This window comes from Monodon monoceros, unplaced genomic scaffold, assembly GCF_005190385.1.
Source record: "Monodon monoceros isolate NGI ecotype Baffin Bay Population unplaced genomic scaffold, NGI_Narwhal_1 Super_Scaffold_18, whole genome shotgun sequence".
NCBI lineage: Eukaryota > Metazoa > Chordata > Mammalia > Artiodactyla > Monodontidae > Monodon > Monodon monoceros.
This window is the reverse complement of record NW_021703774.1, coordinates 137,316,755-137,337,282: the sequence shown is the minus strand read 5'-3', so window position 1 is coordinate 137,337,282 and position 20,528 is coordinate 137,316,755. Positions and strand designations below refer to the sequence as shown.

At 45.9% G+C, this 20,528-nt stretch overlaps 1 protein-coding gene across 1 annotated transcript; it reads left to right on the top strand.

Annotated features, from left to right (window-relative positions):
- The first annotated feature begins 964 nt into the window (after nucleotides 1–964).
- SHISAL2A (shisa like 2A) lies at nucleotides 965–19,053 on the top strand. The gene is given in 4 exon segments (XM_029227004.1): nucleotides 965–1,053; nucleotides 8,511–8,650; nucleotides 18,813–18,902; nucleotides 18,905–19,053. Coding segments are annotated over 4 exon segments (393 nt in total). The 5' UTR covers nucleotides 965–1,039.
- The last annotated feature ends 1,475 nt before the right edge of the window (nucleotides 19,054–20,528 follow it).

Here is a 20,528-nt window from a genome sequence, read left to right as displayed (position 1 = left end):
TGAGAACACCGACCTTGTGATCTGGAAATGATGTTTGAGAACGGAGAGGTGTGTTGGCTTTGCTTCCTGCTGGGTGGAGTTACCATCTGGACATCCACTAACCCCCTTGTCCTAGGCCAGGGTGGCAGAGGGTATGAACAGGGGAGCGTGAACATGTCAGTGCATGAGTTAGCTGCTCAGGGAAAGGAAGTGGCAGTCAAGGAAGCCAGATGGTGACAACATATAAAAGTCACTGGAAAAGAGGCTCTGCAAGAACCCCAGAAAGAGCAAGGGCTTGGGAACAAGACAGACCCACGTTAAAATCCCATGGGCTTTAAGAGCCCTGGAAAATGACTTTAATTTGACCCTAAGCTCTCATTTATAAAATGAGTATGAAAATCCCTGGTCCCCTGGGTTGTTGTGAAGGTTAAGTGAGGTCGTGCATTGATCATCCCTATACTGACCCTACTGTGTGGTCCATGGCAGGTCCCTTGTCTGTGTCCTGCACTAGCCTGGGGCTGCCCCGCACAGCGCCTAGCACAAGGGCGGGTGCTCAGCGCAGATGTGGAATTCAAGCCGGTGGCCTCGATTCCCGCTCTGCCACCCCGGACATGCGCTGTCTCTCTGAGCACCTAGCGCCCTAGTGTATAAACTGGGAACGTAGTGGGGCCGGTGGGGGACGCTGGCAGAGACGCGGGCGGCTCCCTTCTCCCGGCTCCTGCCCGCCTTCCCGCCGCTCTCCACGCCCTCCTCCTCCCTCTCTCTCCCTCCTCCATCTCCCCTCCTGACGAGCCCTGTCGGCGTACCTGGTCGCCTCCCTCCGTCCTCGGGGACTCTAGGTCTCTAACCGCTGCGTTTCCGCGCCCCTCGCTGTGTCTTCCTCGTCTCTGCGTCAATCTCTGTCTCTCTGCTTATCTCTGCCTCTCTCCTTGTATCTTTCTCGTGCTCAGTTCTGTCTCCGTCCGTTCGTCTCTCAGCGGCCGTCTTCTGCTGCGGCTTCCGCGACCACAAGCACTGCAGCGACGACCCGCACAGCTGCTTCCCCTACGAGCACAGCTACATGTGGTGGCTCAGGTACCGGCCCTGGCCCTAACGCCACCTAGAACCCCACTCCAGTCTTAGCCCCCGTGCTCCATCCTCGGCCCAGCCGCCTGCTAAAGTCTCAATCCTCATCCAGGTGCCCACCACAACGTCAGCACCGACACCCACCCAGTCGTTACCCTCTCAGGCTCTCGCCCTGTCACCAACCCAGCTCCCCCTGCGGCCGCTTCTCCGCTCCATTCCCCCATTTTGACCCAACCATTATTCAGATCCATCCTTGAACCTCACACCAACTCCACCCTGAAAAACCTTCACTTCATCTCCACTCCAAACATCGTCATCCACCACCCTCAACCCAACCTCAAACTACATAACAAGCCCCAGCCTAACAGCAAACTCCCATCTTGCAGCCTTCACAGGATACCCAGACTCCTCCCTTATCCAAGTACCCACCAGGGTCCCCTCCCTAATGCCATCATCAGCCTTATCCCTGACCTAACCCACTCCCCAGTAGTTACTCTATCAGCGGCCCTAACCTCCGCCTCAGTCCTCCCTGCAAGCCCACCTCAGCTCTCTTCCTCACCCCAACTCCAAACATTATCTAGACCTACATTCAAACCTCACTCTCAAGCCTTAATACCTCACCTGATGCTACACCCCAACTCAACCCGAGCCTCAGCCCAACCTCAATTCTTTTGTTCCCCCTCATATTTAGTCATTCTTTCACCCACCCCTTCCTGAGGCCTTAGCAATGCCAGACCCTGTGGTGAGTTCTGAGCTAAGGCAGAAGACCAAAGACTCAGAGTTGCCTCCAACTTCATAATGAGACAAGGACATGACGCCACAGCAGAAGCCAGATTGGTGTAATTTGGGTGAATCCCCACCACAGGACCTCGGTTTCCCCACTAGTTCAGAGAAGCAGGTGGTTAGGCCAGTGCTGACATTCCTGGAACCCAAGTGTGGGACTGAGAGGGTAACAGGTCTCAATCTCTGTGGGTCTCCAAAGGCCTCACCCAGAGAATAAGACCTGACCCTGAGCCTGCTCTGGGAAACGAGCATCAGCGAAAATGGAGTGGGCTGCCTCAGTAGACAGTGATCTTCCTGTCTCTGGAAGTATGTGACTAGAGGCTGTATGCCTGCTGGGTGGGAAAGGACAGTCTGCCTCTGAAACCTCTCTGAGCCTCTCTCTTTTCATCTATCAGATGGGGAGGATGATTTCTGACTAGGGCAAGGACCAAATGAGATCAAGAGGTAAAATCAACTTGGCATATGCCACTAACAATTACAGATATTATTGGTTTTCTAGACTGCTCAATCTGTAATTCCAAAGGATTTTCAGATGGCCAGGTTTTCAGATCCTGCACATTTGGCTGCTGTCACCTGGGGAATTATATTCATATATTCTCTGTTCATCCATATTTTCATTCATTCATTATAGCCTTTGCTTTGTGCCAGGTGCTAGGCTAGGCATTAGAGACACAGAAATCAATGATTCCCTCTCTGAGGAGTTCACAGTCCATTTAAAGAGATATGACGTGCATCTAAAATATAACAATGGAGTATTTGTTGAAGACCCACCGTGTACTTAGTACTGAGCTGAGTATTGAAATATGACAGCGCTGACCTCCCTTTGAGGTATGGAAGCAGTGTGGAGCGTTGGGGCTGGTTAGAACCTGGTCCAAACTTTGGCTCTGTCCCTTATTAGCTATGTGAATTTGGGCAAATTATCTCCGAGTCTCTTTTGTCATCTTTAAAATGGCAATAGTAATACCTGTCTCATGGAATTATTGTGAGGATTAAGTGCAATAATGCATGTGAAAGTGACTAGTGCATATAGTAGGTGCTCAATAAAAGGGAGTTCCCTTTCCCTGGTTCATAGGTGGGGAAAGTGAAGCTCAGAATATGAAAGTGAATTGTCCAAGATCTTCCAACAATGTCATGGTACACTGAGATTTAAAGAACATTACCTAACACCATCCAAGGGCTAGATGCATTCACACACTCACAACCCTGGCACATCTTCTCTCCATCTTACAGATGAGAAAACTTGAAAGAGGTTAAGTTACTATCTTAGAGTACCCCAGTGAGAGGAAGTGGCAGAACTGGGATGAAAACTCAGGCCTGTCTGGTCCCAAGCCCAGGCTTGAGCTGCTGCACATATGTCTAAATCTAGCCTGGCTCTCATAACCTGCTCTACTCAGATCACTTGAAAAGATACTCACTGACCTTCTGCTGTCTTCTGGACACTGTTGTAGCACTTGGAGACACAGAGATGAGTAAACTCCTCAGCACCCAGCCAGGATCCCATCCCACTACTACCACCCCCTTCCCTATATACCCTTTGGGGTCCCTCTCCTTGCCTTGGACCCTCTTGAGACATAGAGTGCTTTAGTGGCTCAGACAGTGAGCTAGAGGGTTGGATGGGGTGATCTCTGAGGTCACATTGCATGTTGTGTGCTTCCATTCTATGACCCCAAGGGCAGCTGAAAGGTTCTAGCCTGCAGGGCTGACTCTTCCTAGGCATGGCTATAATATGGTTCATAAACATCACAGACAATTGCAAAGTGGAGGAGGGAAACTGGGGTCCTCAGGACATTAGATGATCAGTATACTCCAAACCCTGAAACAACCCTTCCGGCATGGGATGTCAGAGCCCCACCATTGCAGGGTGGAGAACTTGTTTTGTTCTGGACTCCATTTGGCCCTTTTCATGAAAGCTGGCCCTTAAAAACATGAAAATCAGCAGGTAAACACTGTTTCCTCGGGTAGTGCTCAAGAAGAATTGCTGTCTTTAAAAGCATGTCTCAGGACTTCCCTAGTGGCACAGTGGTTAAGAATCCACCTGCCAATGCAGGGGACATGGGTTCGAGCCCTGGTCCAGGAAGATCCCACATGCCGCGGAGCAGCTAAGCATGTGCACCACAACGACTGAGCCTGTGCTCCAGAGCCCGTGAGCCACAACTACTGAAGCCCGCGCGCCTAGAGCCCGTGCTCCGCAATGAGGAAGCCACTGCAATGAGAAGCCCATGCACCGCATCGAAGAGTAGCCCTTGCTCACCGCAACCAGAGAAAGCCCACGTGCAACAATGAAGACCCAATGCAGCCAAAAATAAATAAATAAAATAAATAAATTTATTTTTAAAAAAAGCATGTCTCAGGAAATGAAGACTCCCTGTGGAAAAGCAGCTGGTGCTATCACATGTCTGGCTGACTTTCCAAACATCCTTTATCAGTAGTTCTGCTTTACTTTTTTTTTTTTTTTCGCGGTACGTGGGCCTATCACTGTTGTGGCCTCTCCCGTTGTGGAGCGCAGGCTCAGCGGCCATGGCTCACGGGCCCAGCCGCTCCGTGGCATGTGGGATCTTCCCGGACCAGGGCACGAACCCGTGTCCCCTGCATCGGCAGGCGGAGTCTCAACCACTGCACCACCAGGGAAGCCCCAGTAGTTCTGTTTTTTATCAGGATGTGAGCCAAAGGTAGCAGCCTTGCTGGAGGGCAGAACTGGTGGTCAGGCACTGTATATACACTATCTCATTTAATCTTTATGGACACTTGGTGATATAGTAACTTTTATGAATGAAGAAAATGAAGCTCATAAGGTGAAGGATTTTTCAGCTTATATGTGAGAGAACCAGGATTCACACTTAGAACTGTCTGACTCAAAAACCCTAACAAAGGGGCTTCCCTGGTGGCGCAGTGGTTGAGAGTCCGCTTGCTGATGCAGGGGACACAGGTTCGTGCCCCAGTCTGGGAAGATCGCACATGCCACAGAGCCGCTGGGCCCGTGAGCCATGGCCGCTGGGCCTGCGCATCCGGAGCCTGTGCTCCGCAATGGGAGAGGCCACAACAGTGAGAGGCCTGCGTACCGCAAAAAAAAACAAAACAACAAACCCTAACAAATGTTAGACCATCCCTCCAGTTCTTTCCTAGAAGTCATAGTGGATTACCTATCTTTCAGAGTCATAGATCTGTGAAATCCTAGAAGGCTAGCAGCTCTTCAATCCAATTTCCCACCACAGGCAGGAATCTAACTTCATTGAAAGGTGGATTCATCCAGGTCTTGTGCAAACCTGTCCAACAATAGGAAACTTACCACCTCTTGAGGCAGTACATTCACCATGGGAAAACTCTGATCATTTGAGTTCATCTTATACTGAGTACAGATTTTCCCCCTAGGACCCTCCCTTGTTGTTCCCAGCTCTGTCCTTGGGAGCTTGTTCCTCCGTTCTGAGACAGACCATCAGAGCAGTGCCCACTACCTGACTGACTGCTGATCTGGAATATATCCCTCCAGCTTTCTCACCCGCTCCTCAAAGGATCCTACTTTTACAGGGCTTTTTCCAGCTAGGTGCCCATGGATGCCCCTTGTAAAGGGTGTGGTCCCAACCTGAGCACGAGTCTTCCAGATAACAGCCTTATAAACAGTGAGTGTATCTCAAGAAAGGAGATAATACTTAGTTAAATAGTAAACTAAAAAGTAGTAAACTAGTCCTAAAGAACTAAAAAGTACTATATGCTCAATGTGGAAAATGTTGAAAGGACAGGAGAAACAAAAAAGGAAAGCAACCGTGAGAAATCCAGTATCTTAGCTTGGGCTCCCCAGAAGACTTGGAAACAAGGATTTGAGGGCAAGTAGTTTATATGACCAGCAATCCTAGAAAATACTGGTACAGGGTGGGGAAGTGAGATGGGAAAGGGAAGGAGCTAATGATGGTGTTACCAAGCAAGTCACCACCAAGGGCCACCAGAGCTTAAACTGCTGAACTTTGCCGGCCAGTGTAGAACTTACTCTCAGAGTCATCCCATCTGAGGGCCAGGAAGCTGGGTATTTACATACCAATTTCTTTCAGTCATTGACTGTGTGCTGGAGGGAGAAGAGGGGCATTAATTTTCCTGTACTTTTGACCTGTTCAACGTGCAGACAGAGACTGTTCTGGGCCCAAGAAAGCCCTCAGACAAAGAGATACATTTGCGGGCTTTTGAAACCCTGGCCGGAATATTCCACAACTGTAAGACCCAATGGGACACAGACAGGACATCCACAGCCTGTGCTACTCCCAGAGACAGCCCGTTAGCATTTTAGTGTATTTACATCCAACCGTACCTATGTTATGTTATGCATGTATATGTTATGTTTATTTATTTAAGTTAGGACTACACTATATAATTAGTAGTGGGTCCTGCTTTTTTCACTTAACATTATCTCATCAGAAATTATCCTTACGAAATTGAGCTATTTGTAATGAGGTGGATACACCTAGAGTCTGTCATACAGAGTGAAGTAAGTCAGAAAGAGAAAGACAAATACTGTATGTTAACACATATATATGGAATTTAAGAAAAAAAATGTCATGAAGAACCTAGGGGTAAGACGGGAATAAAGACACAGACCTGCTGGAGAATGGACTTGAGGATATGGGGAGGGGGAAGGGTGAGCTGTGACAAAGCGAGAGAGAGGCATGGACATATATACACTACCAAACGTAAGGTAGATAGCTAGTGGGAAGCAGCCGCATAGCACAGGGATATCAGCTTGGTGCTTTGTGACCACCTGGAGGGGTGGGATAGGGAGGGTGGGAGGGAGGGAGACGCAAGAGGAAAGAGATATGGGAACATATGTATATGTATAACTGATTCACTTTGTTATAAAGCAGAAATTAACACACCATTGTAAAGCAATTATACCCCAATAAAGCTGTTAAAAAAAAAAAAGAATTTATCCTTGATCTTAAATATTATTTGAAAACATGTTTTTAATGGCTCTATACTATTCCACTGCAGGGATATCCAATAATTTATTTAGCCTTGGGGAAACACACTCTCCAAAGCTCTAAGGTGTTTCTGTTTAGTGGAAGTTAGCCATCAGCTAGCTGGGAGTGAAATCCAACAGAAATGGCAAGGGCAGGAATCTGAGGCTGGGGTCAGGGCTGGGGGTGGTGCAGAAAAGCTGCAGGAATCACAGGCAGAAAGGGCACACAAACAATCCTGGTGCTACCTATCCCCTACTATTGGGAGAACATCCCACAGTGTTTGACACAAAGTAGGTACTCAATAATAGTTACTAAGTGCCTACTATGTGCTGGAGCTTGTACAAGGAGAGAAAAAAGCCAGTTAAACATGGTCTCAGTCTCCCTACAAAGAACACATGAGGAATATGTTGAACTTCTATGCACCAAGAATATTACATATATCATTCATCCTCACTACCACCTGTGAGGTGCTGTGTTTTGATCATTCTCACTTTTCCGACAAAGAAGCTGAGGCTCAAAAGGCTAAGTAATTTCATCAAGATCTCACATCGAGTTAGGTACAGACCTGGGTCCTAAACTAGGTGGGTCTGTAAGAGTTCCAAAGCTCTTTGTTCTTTCCCTACCACATTGGGCTGCCTGACCAAGTAGGAAGTGCTAAAGGCCCAGAGTAGGTGTCCTGGCTGGGTGGGCCTGGCCTGGAAGAAGAAGAGAAAAAGAGGACCCAGGAAAGCGTTGAGGAGGAGACATTTGAGATGGGCCTTCAAGGACAGGTGAAATTCTGATGTGGGGAGATGATGGGAGAGATCATGTGAAACAGGAAAGACAGTGGACCCCAAAATGAGCCAGAAGGTAGTTGTCTGGAGACCAGGTGACCAAGGCCTGACTTGGGGCAGGGGCAGTGAGATTGTGGGGTGAGGGACCAGCAGCAGGGAGGTGTTCTAGACATGGAGTCCACACTGGTGTGATGACCCACTAGAGACTGGGTCAGAAATTACCTTGAAGCTGGAAGGGCAGCGGGTATTGAACTAAGGCCTGCTATGTGTCTTGATTTTTGATAAATTTATTTATTTTTGCCTGCATTGGGTCTTTGTTGCTGCATGCAGGCTTTCTCTAGTTGCGGCGAGCAGGGGCTACTCTTCGTTGCAGTACGCAGGCTTCTCATTGTGGTGGCTTCTCTTGTTGCGGAGCATGGGCTCTAGGCACGCGGGCTTCAGTAGTTGTGGCACGTGGGCTCAGTAGTTGTGGCTCACGGGCTGTAGAGCACAGGGTCAGTAGTTGAAGCGCACGGGCTTAATTGCTCTGCGGCATATGGGATCTTCCTGGACCAGAGCTTGAACCAGTGTCCCCTGCATTGGCAGGCAGATTCTTAACCACTGTGCCACCAGGAAAGTCCCTTGATTTTTAAGAAACAGCAGTGTGGGGAGGGCTCTTTAAGATCATCTCTAGCTTCCTGGGGTGGGAGCAGGTTGAGGAAAGGAGAGGAGAAGAAAGGGAACACATACTGAGTCCCAACTACATGGTGACACTGAGCCATGTCAAGTTATGTATGTGGTGAGTACTTGCCACATAGTTGATGCTCTTTCCCATGCTTAGGCCCAGAAAACCTGTTTAAGGCAAGGAGAGACAGAACAAAAGTTAAAGTCGGCTGACTCCTATAACACCTACAATACTTCTCTTATAACATGCTGCTTCCCAAGTCCTTTCCTGACCCTCTGCTCCCTTATGGTTTTCTCTCCCCAGTATTGGTGCTCTTGTGGGCCTGTCCATAGCAGCAGTGGTCCTCCCGGCCTTCATTGTCACCGCCTGTGTGCTTTGTTACCTGTTCATCAGCTCAAAACCCCACACAAAGTTGGACCCAGGATTAAGCTCACAGACTACAAGTAAGAAAGAGGTCACATGATTTCCTTGTATTCAGCAGGTTAGCACCTTTGCAGAGGGGAGATATTTAGAAATTATGTTCGGAACATTTGCCTCAAAAGTGTTTCTGGAATATTCTGAAGCAGCAGCACATTTCTCAGGAGGTCCATGATATGAACATTTCCATCCCAAACTCTTCCATGTGCTCATTGTTAATCAAAATAATTTGATTACAGTCAGCATCCTATTTGTTACAGGAAGATGTTATTAAACATCCTACAATCTATAGGACAGCACCCTACAATAAGGAATTATCTGACCCAGAATGTCAATAGTGCTGATGTTGAGAAACCCTAGAATAGACTCCAGAAACAGACTAATTAAAGAATATAATAACATGAATAAAATGTTTAATTTTAAAAATGAGGGAAATATTGGCAAATTTGCCTACATCAAATACAAATAATACAAAAGATACCATACATAAAGTTAAAAAACAAGTGGTGGACGGCAAAGATATAAATACACACACACGGTCAATCCTAATTATTTGCAGATTCCATACTTGTGAATTTGCTACTTGCTAGAATTAATTTGTAACCTAAAAATCAATACTTTCAGTGTTTTTGAGGTCATGTGCAGATGTGGATGTACACAGAGCAACAAAAAATTTGAGTTGCCCTATCGCACACATTCTCAGCTGCGGTTGAACAAGGAAGGCCATGCTCTGCCTTCTTGTTTCCGCTCTTATACAGTAAACAAGTGTCCTTTTCGTGGTATATTTAGTGCCACATTTTTATGATTTTTGTTGGAGGTTTCGCTGTTGAAAATGACCCCCAAATTAATGCTGAAGTTCTGTCTAGTATTCCTCAGTACAAGGCTCTCATGTGCCTTATGGAAAAAATACATGTGTTCAGTACACTTTGCTCAGACAGGAGGTATAGTGCTGTTGGCCATGAGTTAAATGTTAATGAATTAGCAATATATATTAAATAAGGTGTTTTTAAACAGAAACACACACAAAACAAAGTTATATATTGATTGACGACAAAAATGTGACCAGAGGCTCACAAGAACCTAACTTTGTATTTCCCCAAGGAGCAATAATTCAGTATTCGCTAATTCAGTGTTTGTGGTGACTTTTTAGAACATAACTACAGCGACTAATGAGAATCAACTGTATCTAAAATAGAGACAGGATTGATATCAAGAATATATAAGTATATCTTTGAACAAGTGAGAAAAACATAATCCACTAAAAAATACAAATGCCCAACACACATGAAAAGATGCCCAACCTTACTAATAATCAGGAGAATGCAATTTAAGGATGACATACCTTTTTTAAAAATGATTACATTGGCAAAACTCCAAAAATGGATCACATTAATAGTGAGAAGGTTACATGGGGGAATGGATACTCTCATATACCACTGATAAGAAGAAATTGGTAAAACCACTTTGTAGAGCAATTTGGCACTATCCATTTAAACTAAAAATGTACATACCCTATAACTCAGTAATTCCACTTTTCTAATTATCTGCCTTAGAGATATAGTTGCACTAGGAGAGGACTTGTAAAGATGGATTCCATGACAGCTTGTCACACTGGAAACAAACTAAATGTCCATCAGTAGAGGAATAATAAAATATGATACCGCAGTTAAAAGGAATGAATAGCTCTAAATAGACCATCTCATTTGCTTTTCACAATAACGAGGCAGAGTACAGAACTTATTACTATCCATTTTACAGATCAGGAAACCGAGGCCTCAGTCACCTAGTGAGTGAGTGACAGAGCCAACTCCACCTCCACCCTCCTTCCTCCCCTTATCCCTGTGCTGAGAAAGGGAAGTCCCTACTTTATGCCAGATACCATTTGAAACTTTACATGCACTATCTTGTCTAATTTTCCAAACTACCCCAGTGAGGTAGGTGTTATTATCACCCATGTTACAGATGTGAAAACCAGGTTCCAGGGAGGTCAGATAACTAGCCCAAGGGGTCACAGTTTGTAAATATGTGGTTTTTCTGCCTCCAAAGTCCTACTCTTTCTACCTCACCAGGCCAGGTGTGTGGGGTGCTTCTGCCTGTGCCCTGCTCCCTTCATATCTCCCCACCCTATCCCCTGTAGCCTTTCTAACTCAAGGGAACACAGTTCACCTGTCTGTCGATCCTGTGAATGAAAACCACCCTCCTGCTTTTCACTGCTCAGCCATCAGCTGGGTTATTCAATTATTCAGTCACCAGGGTTTGACACAGCTTGTGTTCTTGCTATTTGCTTCTTATTTTTCAGATGGAAATTGCATTTCCTGACTGTTCACTAAATAACAGTTTTGGGCTCTCTCTGCCTTTTGCCCAAACTCAGCTCTTAGCACCTCCCTTTTTTCTTCATTGAGTGCTGTCCTCTCCTTCCTCTGAACCCACAGCATCAACCCAGGAGCCTCTTGTCCCTCCTGCATCTGAGACGTTTACAGGCCACTACCTTACACTCATCAGAGCTTGCCCCCTTACACAGACTTTCATCCGTTTCCATCTCCTTCTCTGGTAGGACATGTAGAGAGATCCTTAGCCCCACTATACAGGAGAGGAAATCAAGGCTCAGCCAAGGGAAGTGAATGGCCAAGTCTACACAGCTGGTGAGCATGTACTGCTGGGATGTCAACCCCGATCTCCTGACTCTAAAGCCCACGCTCATTGCACATGGTACCTGGGGTCCTGATCTCTGAGTCTGGGGGCAAGGACGGGATGGGGAGTTCCTTGGCAAGAGCAGAGTGGAAATAGAACAGCGCTTCTGAAAATAGGCTCCTTCTGCTGCCCAGATGTTCTGTACTGTCCCATTACCCCCACCCTACCCCATCCCTCAAACTTGGGATGCAACAAAGACCGTAAACTTTTTTATTCTCGTACTTTGTGAGGAACTAGCTTGATCAGAAGGCTGACCGAGCTTCTACGTTTGTGCTAGGCACTATGCCAAGGACTTTAAACATATTATCCCATTTAACCCATTCAACTACTCTACCAGGTGGTTATTATCAATCCTGTTTTACAGATGAGGTGAGTGAGGTAAGTGTGGAATTGATATTCCAACCTAGGTACCTTTAATAAGAGACAAAAAGTGGGAGAAAAAAAAGAAAGACAAGAGTTCAGTTCTCATCCTCCTCTGAAAAGTGTTGGTGGGGATATCATTAATCAACCATTCTCACTAATTCATAGGGCTCCTAGAAATCAAGTCTGATGTTCTCACTGTATCAATGGGTTGCTGAGGCCCAGAAAGGGACATTCATGTGCCCAAGGTCACCCAGGCAACTGGCCAAGCCTTTGCCTCCTGGGCCAAAGATCTTTTCCTGTAGCAGGTGCTCTTACCTTCCAGGTTCCACTTCCTCGGAGCCCACTGCTTTTTGTTTTTGTTTTTTTTTTTGCGGTATGCGGGCCTCTCACTGTTGTGGCCTCTCCCGTTGCGGAGCACAGGCTCCGGACGCGCAGGCTCAGCGGCCATGGCTCACGGGCCCAGCTGCTCCGCGGCATGTAGGATCTTCCCGGACCGGGGCACGAACCCGCGTCCCCTGCATCAGCAGGTGGACTCTCAACCACTGCGCCACCAGGGAAGCTCTGCTTTTTAATTAACCACACTTGGGGAGGTAGTACCTATGACCCAAACAAGCCTCAGTGATGGGTCAGTCTTGACTCATCTCCAAGCAGGGAGAGAATCTGAGAACTCCTTTCCTGGCTGGTCACTACAGGCTAAGATCCCAGGTAATGGGGGGACTGGCCGAAAGGTCCCTGGAGAAAGGTAGGAAAGCATAACCCTGGGCTGGGTTGTCAGAGAACCTGGCTCTAATCCTGGCTTTGTCACTCTCATTGTGTGGCCTTAGGCAAGTCACTTCTCTCTGGGCCTCAGTTTACTCTGTAAAATGTGTACAGTAATACCCACCAAGAAAGCTGTAAACCTAGAGGTGATGCTTACATAGGAGCTACTTAGTCTCTGATACATGGTAGACTTTTAACAATGAGTAACCCTCATTTTTATTATTATTAGGCACTTAGATTTTTACATGTTAGTCTCCTCAACCTGTCTGTTAATATCTCAAATATAGGAACCATGTCTTAAGCGCCTTTGTATCCCCAGCACCTAGCAGAGTTCCTAACCTATACTAGGGTATGCTTGCTCTGTGGAAAGAGCCCAAGCTTTGGAATCGAGCAGAATGGAAAGTGTATCCTGGATCCAATAAATACCTGTGTCAGTGTTAACCTTCTCTGTCTGGGCCTCAGTTATTTATCTATAACATGGAATAATAACACCCACCTCAGAGACTTGTTAGGAGAATCAGATAAGATTGTTGTACCAGCGTGTTTTAGCCAAACATGGATCTTATTGTAACTTGAACTTTTTATATTTGCCTTTAGGCATCCTCCTTTCCAAGTGCCTCTTGGCTAGCACCTTTATAAGACAGAACTCCCTCCCCCAGGCTTCAGGCACCACTGAGGGATTTTAATAGCTTTCATTATATATTAGCCAGAGGGAGAGGCATAAATATATATGCGTACTCAAGAGTTGGACCATTGCCTATTCCACTGGTTTCCCTGGAAGGAAATTGAAGGGTTGTGGAACTGAAGGCCCTGGGATACATATGTGAGGGAATCCGTGGGATCTGGGAAAGATAATCACATAAAAAAGACATGCTGGGTCCACAAGTTCAGTATGAACCTGCACTGTGATGTATCTGCCAAAAAAGGGTGAGTGGAAGCTCAGATTACATTAACAGAATTATAGAGTCTGGAAGCAAGAGAATGACGGTCCTTCTTTACTCGCAGTTGAATAGAATGCATCAGCTGTCACAGCTCAGAGGTAACATTTTAGCATCCACTCCACAGGTTCCCAACTTTGGGTTCCAAATATATCACCCAAGGGTCCCCAAATATAGCAATGAGGATTCTTGAGCAATTTCCAATATTTCAAAGGTTTTACTGGGACCAAGTTTCTTTGTTTTGAGCTAGAATTATATTAGTCCAAGGAGGGTAATTAGCACGGGCTCTTTCCTGCTAATCAGAACTCTTTAATAGAAAATGGGAGGGGGGAGCTAGTACCTAATAAAGGCAGTCTATTATACAGACAGGATCCTTTACAATTTGGAATTCCAGGGAAAAGAAAGAGAAAAACAAGACCAGCCCTACTTTCTACCCCATTTTATAGAATAGTAACTGAGATCCAGAGAGGAGAAGAAGTTAGCCCAAGGTAGCACAATGATTTAATATCAGAATGAGGATTTGAGCCAAGGTTTTATAGCTCCTAGAAGCCCAAAGATTCCCCCTGAGCCCTGACTGCCAGCTGCTCAGAGACCCACAATTTCAGAGGAACCTTGACCAATCAGAAGGTGATCAGAGGCAGGTGACCAGCTTGGTCTGAGAAACAGATTATGTGAGTATCGGCTGAAGAGCTGGGGACATTTGGCCTCAAGCAAAGGAGTCTCAGGGTTCACGGCCTAGGACCTCCAGTCTCTGCAAGGCTACCCTGGGGCGCGAGGAAGAGGCATTTTGAGAGAAGCCAGAGAACAGAGTTGGGAATCAGTGGGGGAAGCCTTAGGAAGGCAGATGTTGATTCAATAAAGCTGGGTCCTTCTTAGAATAAGACCTGAAATACTTTTGTAAAGCGCGCCCTCATCACCATAGTCGTATTTAGTTCATCAATTGTAACTCTTGGTTTAAAAAAAAAAAAGAGCACCCCCAAGCCTGGAAGGTAACCAGGAAAAGGCTAAATGTGGGACTCAGTGAAAGAGATTCTTGCATTGAATAGAAGATTGAACTAAATCCCTGTACCAAATGGAATGCCTTAAAATGCAAGCTTAAATAACAAAGGATCCCAAAGAATCTGCAAAACAGGCACAGAGAGATGCACAAAACAACCTCCTAGACCTAATGAGTGCATTCAGCATGGTCATAGTATGTAACATCAGACCCAAACATCAATTGTATTTATATATACCAGCAACAAACAACTGGAGACCAAAATTTTAAATATAATATCATGTATAGTCACTCTGAAAAAAATTAAATACTCTGGTATAAAACTAACAAAACATGTACAGGAGCTATACGATAAAAAATACGAAATGTTAATGAAGAAAAGCAAAGAAGACTTAAATAAATGGAGCTAGAACACATATTAAAGCCACAATGAGATACCACTTCTCATCTATCAGAACCCTAAAGTAAAAACACTGACAATCCAAAGTGAGGACATGGAATGACTGGATCTCTTGTATACTTCTAGTGGGAATTAGAATGGTATAGCCACTTCAGAAGACAGTTTGGTGTTTTCATAAAGTTAAACATACTTACTATATGTATTAGTTTCCTATGGCCACTGTAACAAATTACCACAAACTTGGTGGCTTAACATAATAGACATGTATTCTCTCACAGTTCTGGGGGCCAGAAATTCAAAATCAGTTTTGCTGGGCTGAAATCAAAGGCTCCATGGGCGAATCTGTTCCTTACCTCTTTCAGTTTCTGGTGACTGCCAGCATTCCTTTGCTTGTAGCTGTATCACTCCAATCTCTACCTCTGTCTTTACATCACTGTCTGTGAGTGTCTATCTCCCTCTGCCTTTCTCTCTCTTTTTAAAAAATATTTATTTATTTATTTATTTGGTTGCACTGGGTCTCAGATGCAGCTTGCAGCCTCCTTAGTTGTGGCTCGTGGGCTCTGTAGTTGTGGCATGCATGTGGGATCTAGTTCCCTGACCAGGGATCAAACCCTGACCCCCCTGCATTGGGAGTGTGGAGTCTTATCCACTGCACCACCAGGGAAATCCCTGCCTTTCTCTTATAAGGGCACTTGTGGTGGCATTTAGGGTCCATCCAGATAATTGAGGATAATCTCATCTCAAAAGCCTTAATTTCATCACATCTGCAAAAACCATATAAGGTAATATTCACAGATTCCAGAGATTGGGACCTGATATCTTTGGGGGTCACCATTCAACCCACTATACCATACAAAACAGCAATCACACTCCTAAGTGGTCCTAGAGAAATGAAAATGTGTGTCTGCACAAAAACCTATATACAAATGTGCATAACGAATGAACTGTCAATACGCATAACAACTTGAGTAGATTGCAAGGGTATTAAACAGAGTGAAAAAAGCCAATCTCAAAAGTTGTACACTGCATAATTCCATCTATATAACACTTCTTAAATGACAAAATGATAGTGTGGAGAAGGGGTTAGTGGTTACCAGAGTTAGGTTTAGGAGGAAGGTATGACTATAAAGGGAGAGCATGAGAAGGTTTCTTTGTGGTGATGGAACAGTCCTTAATCCTGATTGTGGTAGTGATTATATAAATCTACACATGTGATAAGCTTTCATAGTACTATACACCAAAAAAAAAGTCCATATAAAAATGGGTAAAATTGAATAGGATCTGTAGTTTAGTCAATTGTACTATGTCAATGGCAGTCTCCTAGTTTTGAAATTACTCCATGGTTATGTAAGATGTTATCATTGGGGAAAGCTAGGTGAAGGGTACAATGGAACTCTCTACTATTTTTGTAACTTTTTGTGAGCCTTAAATTATTAAAAATAGAAAGTTCAAAACAAAACAAAACAAAAAAGGAATTTTTTGGCTCTGTAGATGAGAAGTCCAAAAGTAGGATGAGCTTTAGGAATGGTTTCAATAGAAGTTCACAATGTCCTCATGCTTGTGGCTTTGTCCTCTGAGATTCTCTCAGCTCTGCCCTCTATCTTGTGTTGGCTTTCTCCTCAGACTGATTTTTCCCATGGTAGTAAGTTGGCTGCCAGCAGTCCCTGGGACTGTGTGCTTTTTGTTCCCATCTAGCCAGGAGGAGAAAGAGGGAGCTATCTCTTCCTTCAACCAGGAGGAAAAAAAAGGCCTGACCTCTACCCTGATTGGACTACCTCAGGTCCTGTGCCAACCCTAAACCAATCACTGAACCCAGGGAAATGCTATGCACTGACTTCTCATCCCTGTAGCAAAGGAACAGGACTACTTGATGGGCTGGGATCAATCAGGCCCCCCTGCTGGAGCTGAGATGGGGCCAATCCTACCCAAACATAATTGCTATTACTGGGTGGGAAGAGGTGGAATGGATGTTGTGTAGCCAAGTCCAATGTCCCATACAGCCTCCTTTTTTTTTTTTTTTAATTTAATTAATTATTTATTTTTTGCTGTGTTGGGTCTTCATTGCTGTGCGAGGGCTTTTCTCTAGTTGCGGCGAGCGGGGGCTACTCTTCGTTGTAGTGCGTGGGCTTCTCATTGCAGTGGCTTCTCTTGTTGCAGAGCACAGGCTCTAGGTGCGTGGGCTTCAGTAGTTGAGGCACGCGGGCTCAGTAGTTGTGGCTCACGGGCTTAGTTTCTCCGCGGCATGTGGGATCTTCCCGGACCAGGGCTCGAACCCGTGTTCCCTGAATTGGCAGGCAGATTCTTAACCACTATGCCACCAGGGAAGCCCTACAGCCTCCTTCTTGAAATTCACTCTTCCCTTGGTTTCAGAGGCACCATTCATCCTCGGTCTCTTCCATCAATGGGTTTTAAAGCATAGGAGTTTTCTAGACAACGAAGGTATAAAATGTCATTCCAGGCAGAAGAAACAGTAAAAGCGGAGACCCAGAGATGTGAAGGAATGGACCCATTCAGGGAACAATGAAATTTTGGTATAATAAAGCATAGAGTTCTTGAGGGAAGAGTAGTAGTAAAAAAGCTAGAGAAGGGGTGATGGGGCTAGTACATGAAGAACCTTGAATGCACCTCAAGGATCACAGGTAATGGGAAGACATTGAATGCTTTTGAGAAAGAGCAGTACATGGACTCACTTCACCTTAGAAAGATCTCTCTGGACTTCCTTAGTGATGCAGTGGTTAAGAATCCGCCTGCCAATGCAGGGGACACGGGGTTCAAGCCCTGGTCTGGGAAGATCTCACATGCCGTGGAGCAGCTAAGCCCGTGCGCCACAACTACTGAAGCCCGCATGCCTAGAGTCCGTGTTCGGCAACAAGAGAAGCCACCGCAATGAGAAGCCCGTGCACTGCAAAAAAGACCCCAAACAGCCAAAAAAATAAAATAAATAAAAAGATCTCTCCAGCTATAGCCTGGAAGGTGGACTGGAGGGGACCCAGCCGAAGGCTGTCTTGCCTGGGCAGAAGAAAATGAAAGCCTGACCTAGTGTGGTGGCCTTGAGGATGGAGAGAATGGGTGGATACGGCAGATATGATTTGGTGGAATCAACAGGACCTGGTGAATTGCTTGACTTTGGAAAGGGGGAGGGGGAGGAGGTGTGAGAGTTGACTCACATTTCTGGCTTGAACACTTGATATACTTTTTATCCAAGAAGGCAGGAATGCTTAGTTGTGTGAGATGCTCCCGATAAGCCAAGGGAGACAATAACTTATAAGTAACCATGGGATTCAGTGACAAAAAGTTTTAAGTTCTGTTGAGGGCAGAAACCAAGTAAGCTGCAGCAGAATAAGTCATGAATGGGAAGTGGGATATGATAAGGCCAAGTGAGCTTCCTATCAAGCCCAGGCATAAACGGAGGAGGGGATTAAGCAGCCAGTGAAGAGACTCATGAAATCTATTCTTAAAGCAGAGAATAATATATGTTTTTAAAATTTCCAGCACTTCCCTGCAGGCTAGCTGTGTAGTAAGCCTGTATCTTCACCTATAAAATGAGTGTTTGTTTTTGTTTTTTACATCTTTATTGGAGTATAATTGCTTTACAATGGTGTGTTAGTTTCTGCTTTATAACAAAGTGAATCAGTTATACATATACGTATGTTCCCATAACTCTTCCGTCTTGCGTCTCCCTCCCTCCCATCCTCCCTATCCCACGCCTCTAGGTGGTCACAAAGCACTGAGCTGATCTCCCTGTGCTATGTGGCTGCTCCCCACTAGCATATATACACTACCAAATGTAAAATAAAATGAGTTTTTAATAGTACCTACCACACAGGTTTATGGTGAAAGTGAAGTCTTCATATGTACTAACAATTGTTTATTGTCTGTCTCCCCCATTAAACGTTAAGGTCATGAGAAACATGATGCATTTAAGACTCCAAGCGCAATCCTGCTCACGGTAAGCACTCAGGGGAGTTCAGCGCATATGATCCTGACGGAAAGAAGGGCTGCAGGAGGAAGCCCCTTGCCCTCGGCTTGCTGTTTTCCAGACCCTGATGAACTACTGCCTGACCGCCAAGGTGGGAACATGGGCAATTCAGTGGAGGTGCCAGGAGTGAGTCCTCTCGGGCAGAGTCACCCTTCCTGAACCCATGGCCGGACTGCAATGGAGAGCAGGCTGTGGACCCCAAACGCGTCCTCCAGCACTGCTTCATGGCTACAGTGACGGCCGGTGACATTCCGGGCAGCCCTGAGGAGGCCCCTGTCCCCAATCTAGACCCAGCTTCATAAACATCCAATAAATATCTCTACACCATCCTCTTCTGGATTCTCTCTTCTTGGTAAAAAGGTGAGGCTAGGGATAATCAAAGGGACTTTGGAACCTAGCGGCATAAATGAGGGCTTTTCCAAGCAAAAACACTCAGGTCTTACTGTGGATCCACCCATAGTGCTCTGCCTGGCCCACTGTGGGCCGAAGGGAGTTTAGACATGGGTCCCCGGTAAAATGGTCGTAACAACTGCAGGCGATCAGGGAGAAGCCTGGGGCCTGTGGAGACTCAGAGGAGCCCCTCGCCTAACCTGGGGAGTCAGAGAATTCGGACCTGGTCTTCCTGCCACAGAGCAGATGTACTTAGGAAGCCCAGGGAAGATGACCAGGACCCAGGGGCAGGTGACTCGTGCCCCTCCAGCAGCTCTGTGTCGCTCCTGGAGTGAGTCCCTTGCCAAGGAACAGAAGGAGAGGGAGTGTAGAGTACATACACAGGGCCCAGCCATGTTTAATATCATTCAGTTCCTCAGGTGAATGAAAGAGTGAATGATCGCGTGAGTGAGGGAACGAATGGTTAATAGGCTCCACAGTGTGGCCTGGATAAATTCCCTTAGTCTATCTGAGCCTCAGTTCCCTTGCAGGGTCATGGTGAGTGTTCAATGAGTTGATGGATATGAACTCTCTTCCTAAACATGAAAGTGCTACAAAAACTCCAAAAATTACAGGTGAGTGTTTTTCAAGATAACTTAGTAATTAAGAGCAGGGACTCTGGAGCCAAATGCCTGGTTTAAATCTGGTCCCTGCCCTTACTTGCTAAGTAACATTTGTGCCTAATCTGTACAAGCAGGGATAACGGTAATATCTATCTCGTAAGGCTTGGGGGAGGATTAAATTACTTAGTCCGTGCAAAGCATCACACTTAGAGCAGTGTTGGCTAACGCAGAGCACTGTGTTAGCTATTATTATTGGGTTTTTTAAATATTATTAGTCTGATAGCAAAGGAATCTTCGGGCAGGATGCTGACTGCCTCCCCTCTCTCCCAGCTGCTCTCCTTATCTCAATTTTGGTAATGGCTTTAGGCTTTGCCTTGGGGGCGCAAGGCAAAGATGGGGAGACTCAGTAGCCACTGAAGGCAGTTCTTGACATTTCTGACAGTGATACGACTCACTACTGGATTTGGCAACAGTAAAAGGGTCACTCTTAGATATCTGTGCAAGGGGCCTGAACCAGCCAAGGGTATATGATGGGCAGCAAGACAGGGTGAGTCACCTCAGAAGTGCCCTAGGCTGCAAATGGAGAGATTTTGGTTCTGGTCTTGCTTTTTTTGTGGTCTTGTGTGTGTGTGTGTGTGTGTGTGTGTTATTCTCAGCACTCTAAACCCAGCACCTTTGTCCCCTTGTTGTCCATTCCATGGTGTCTATCCTGTGCCAGGACCTGTGCAGGTTACCAGAAACAACAGGGAATCAGCCACAGCTCCTGCCCTCAAGGGGTTCATATG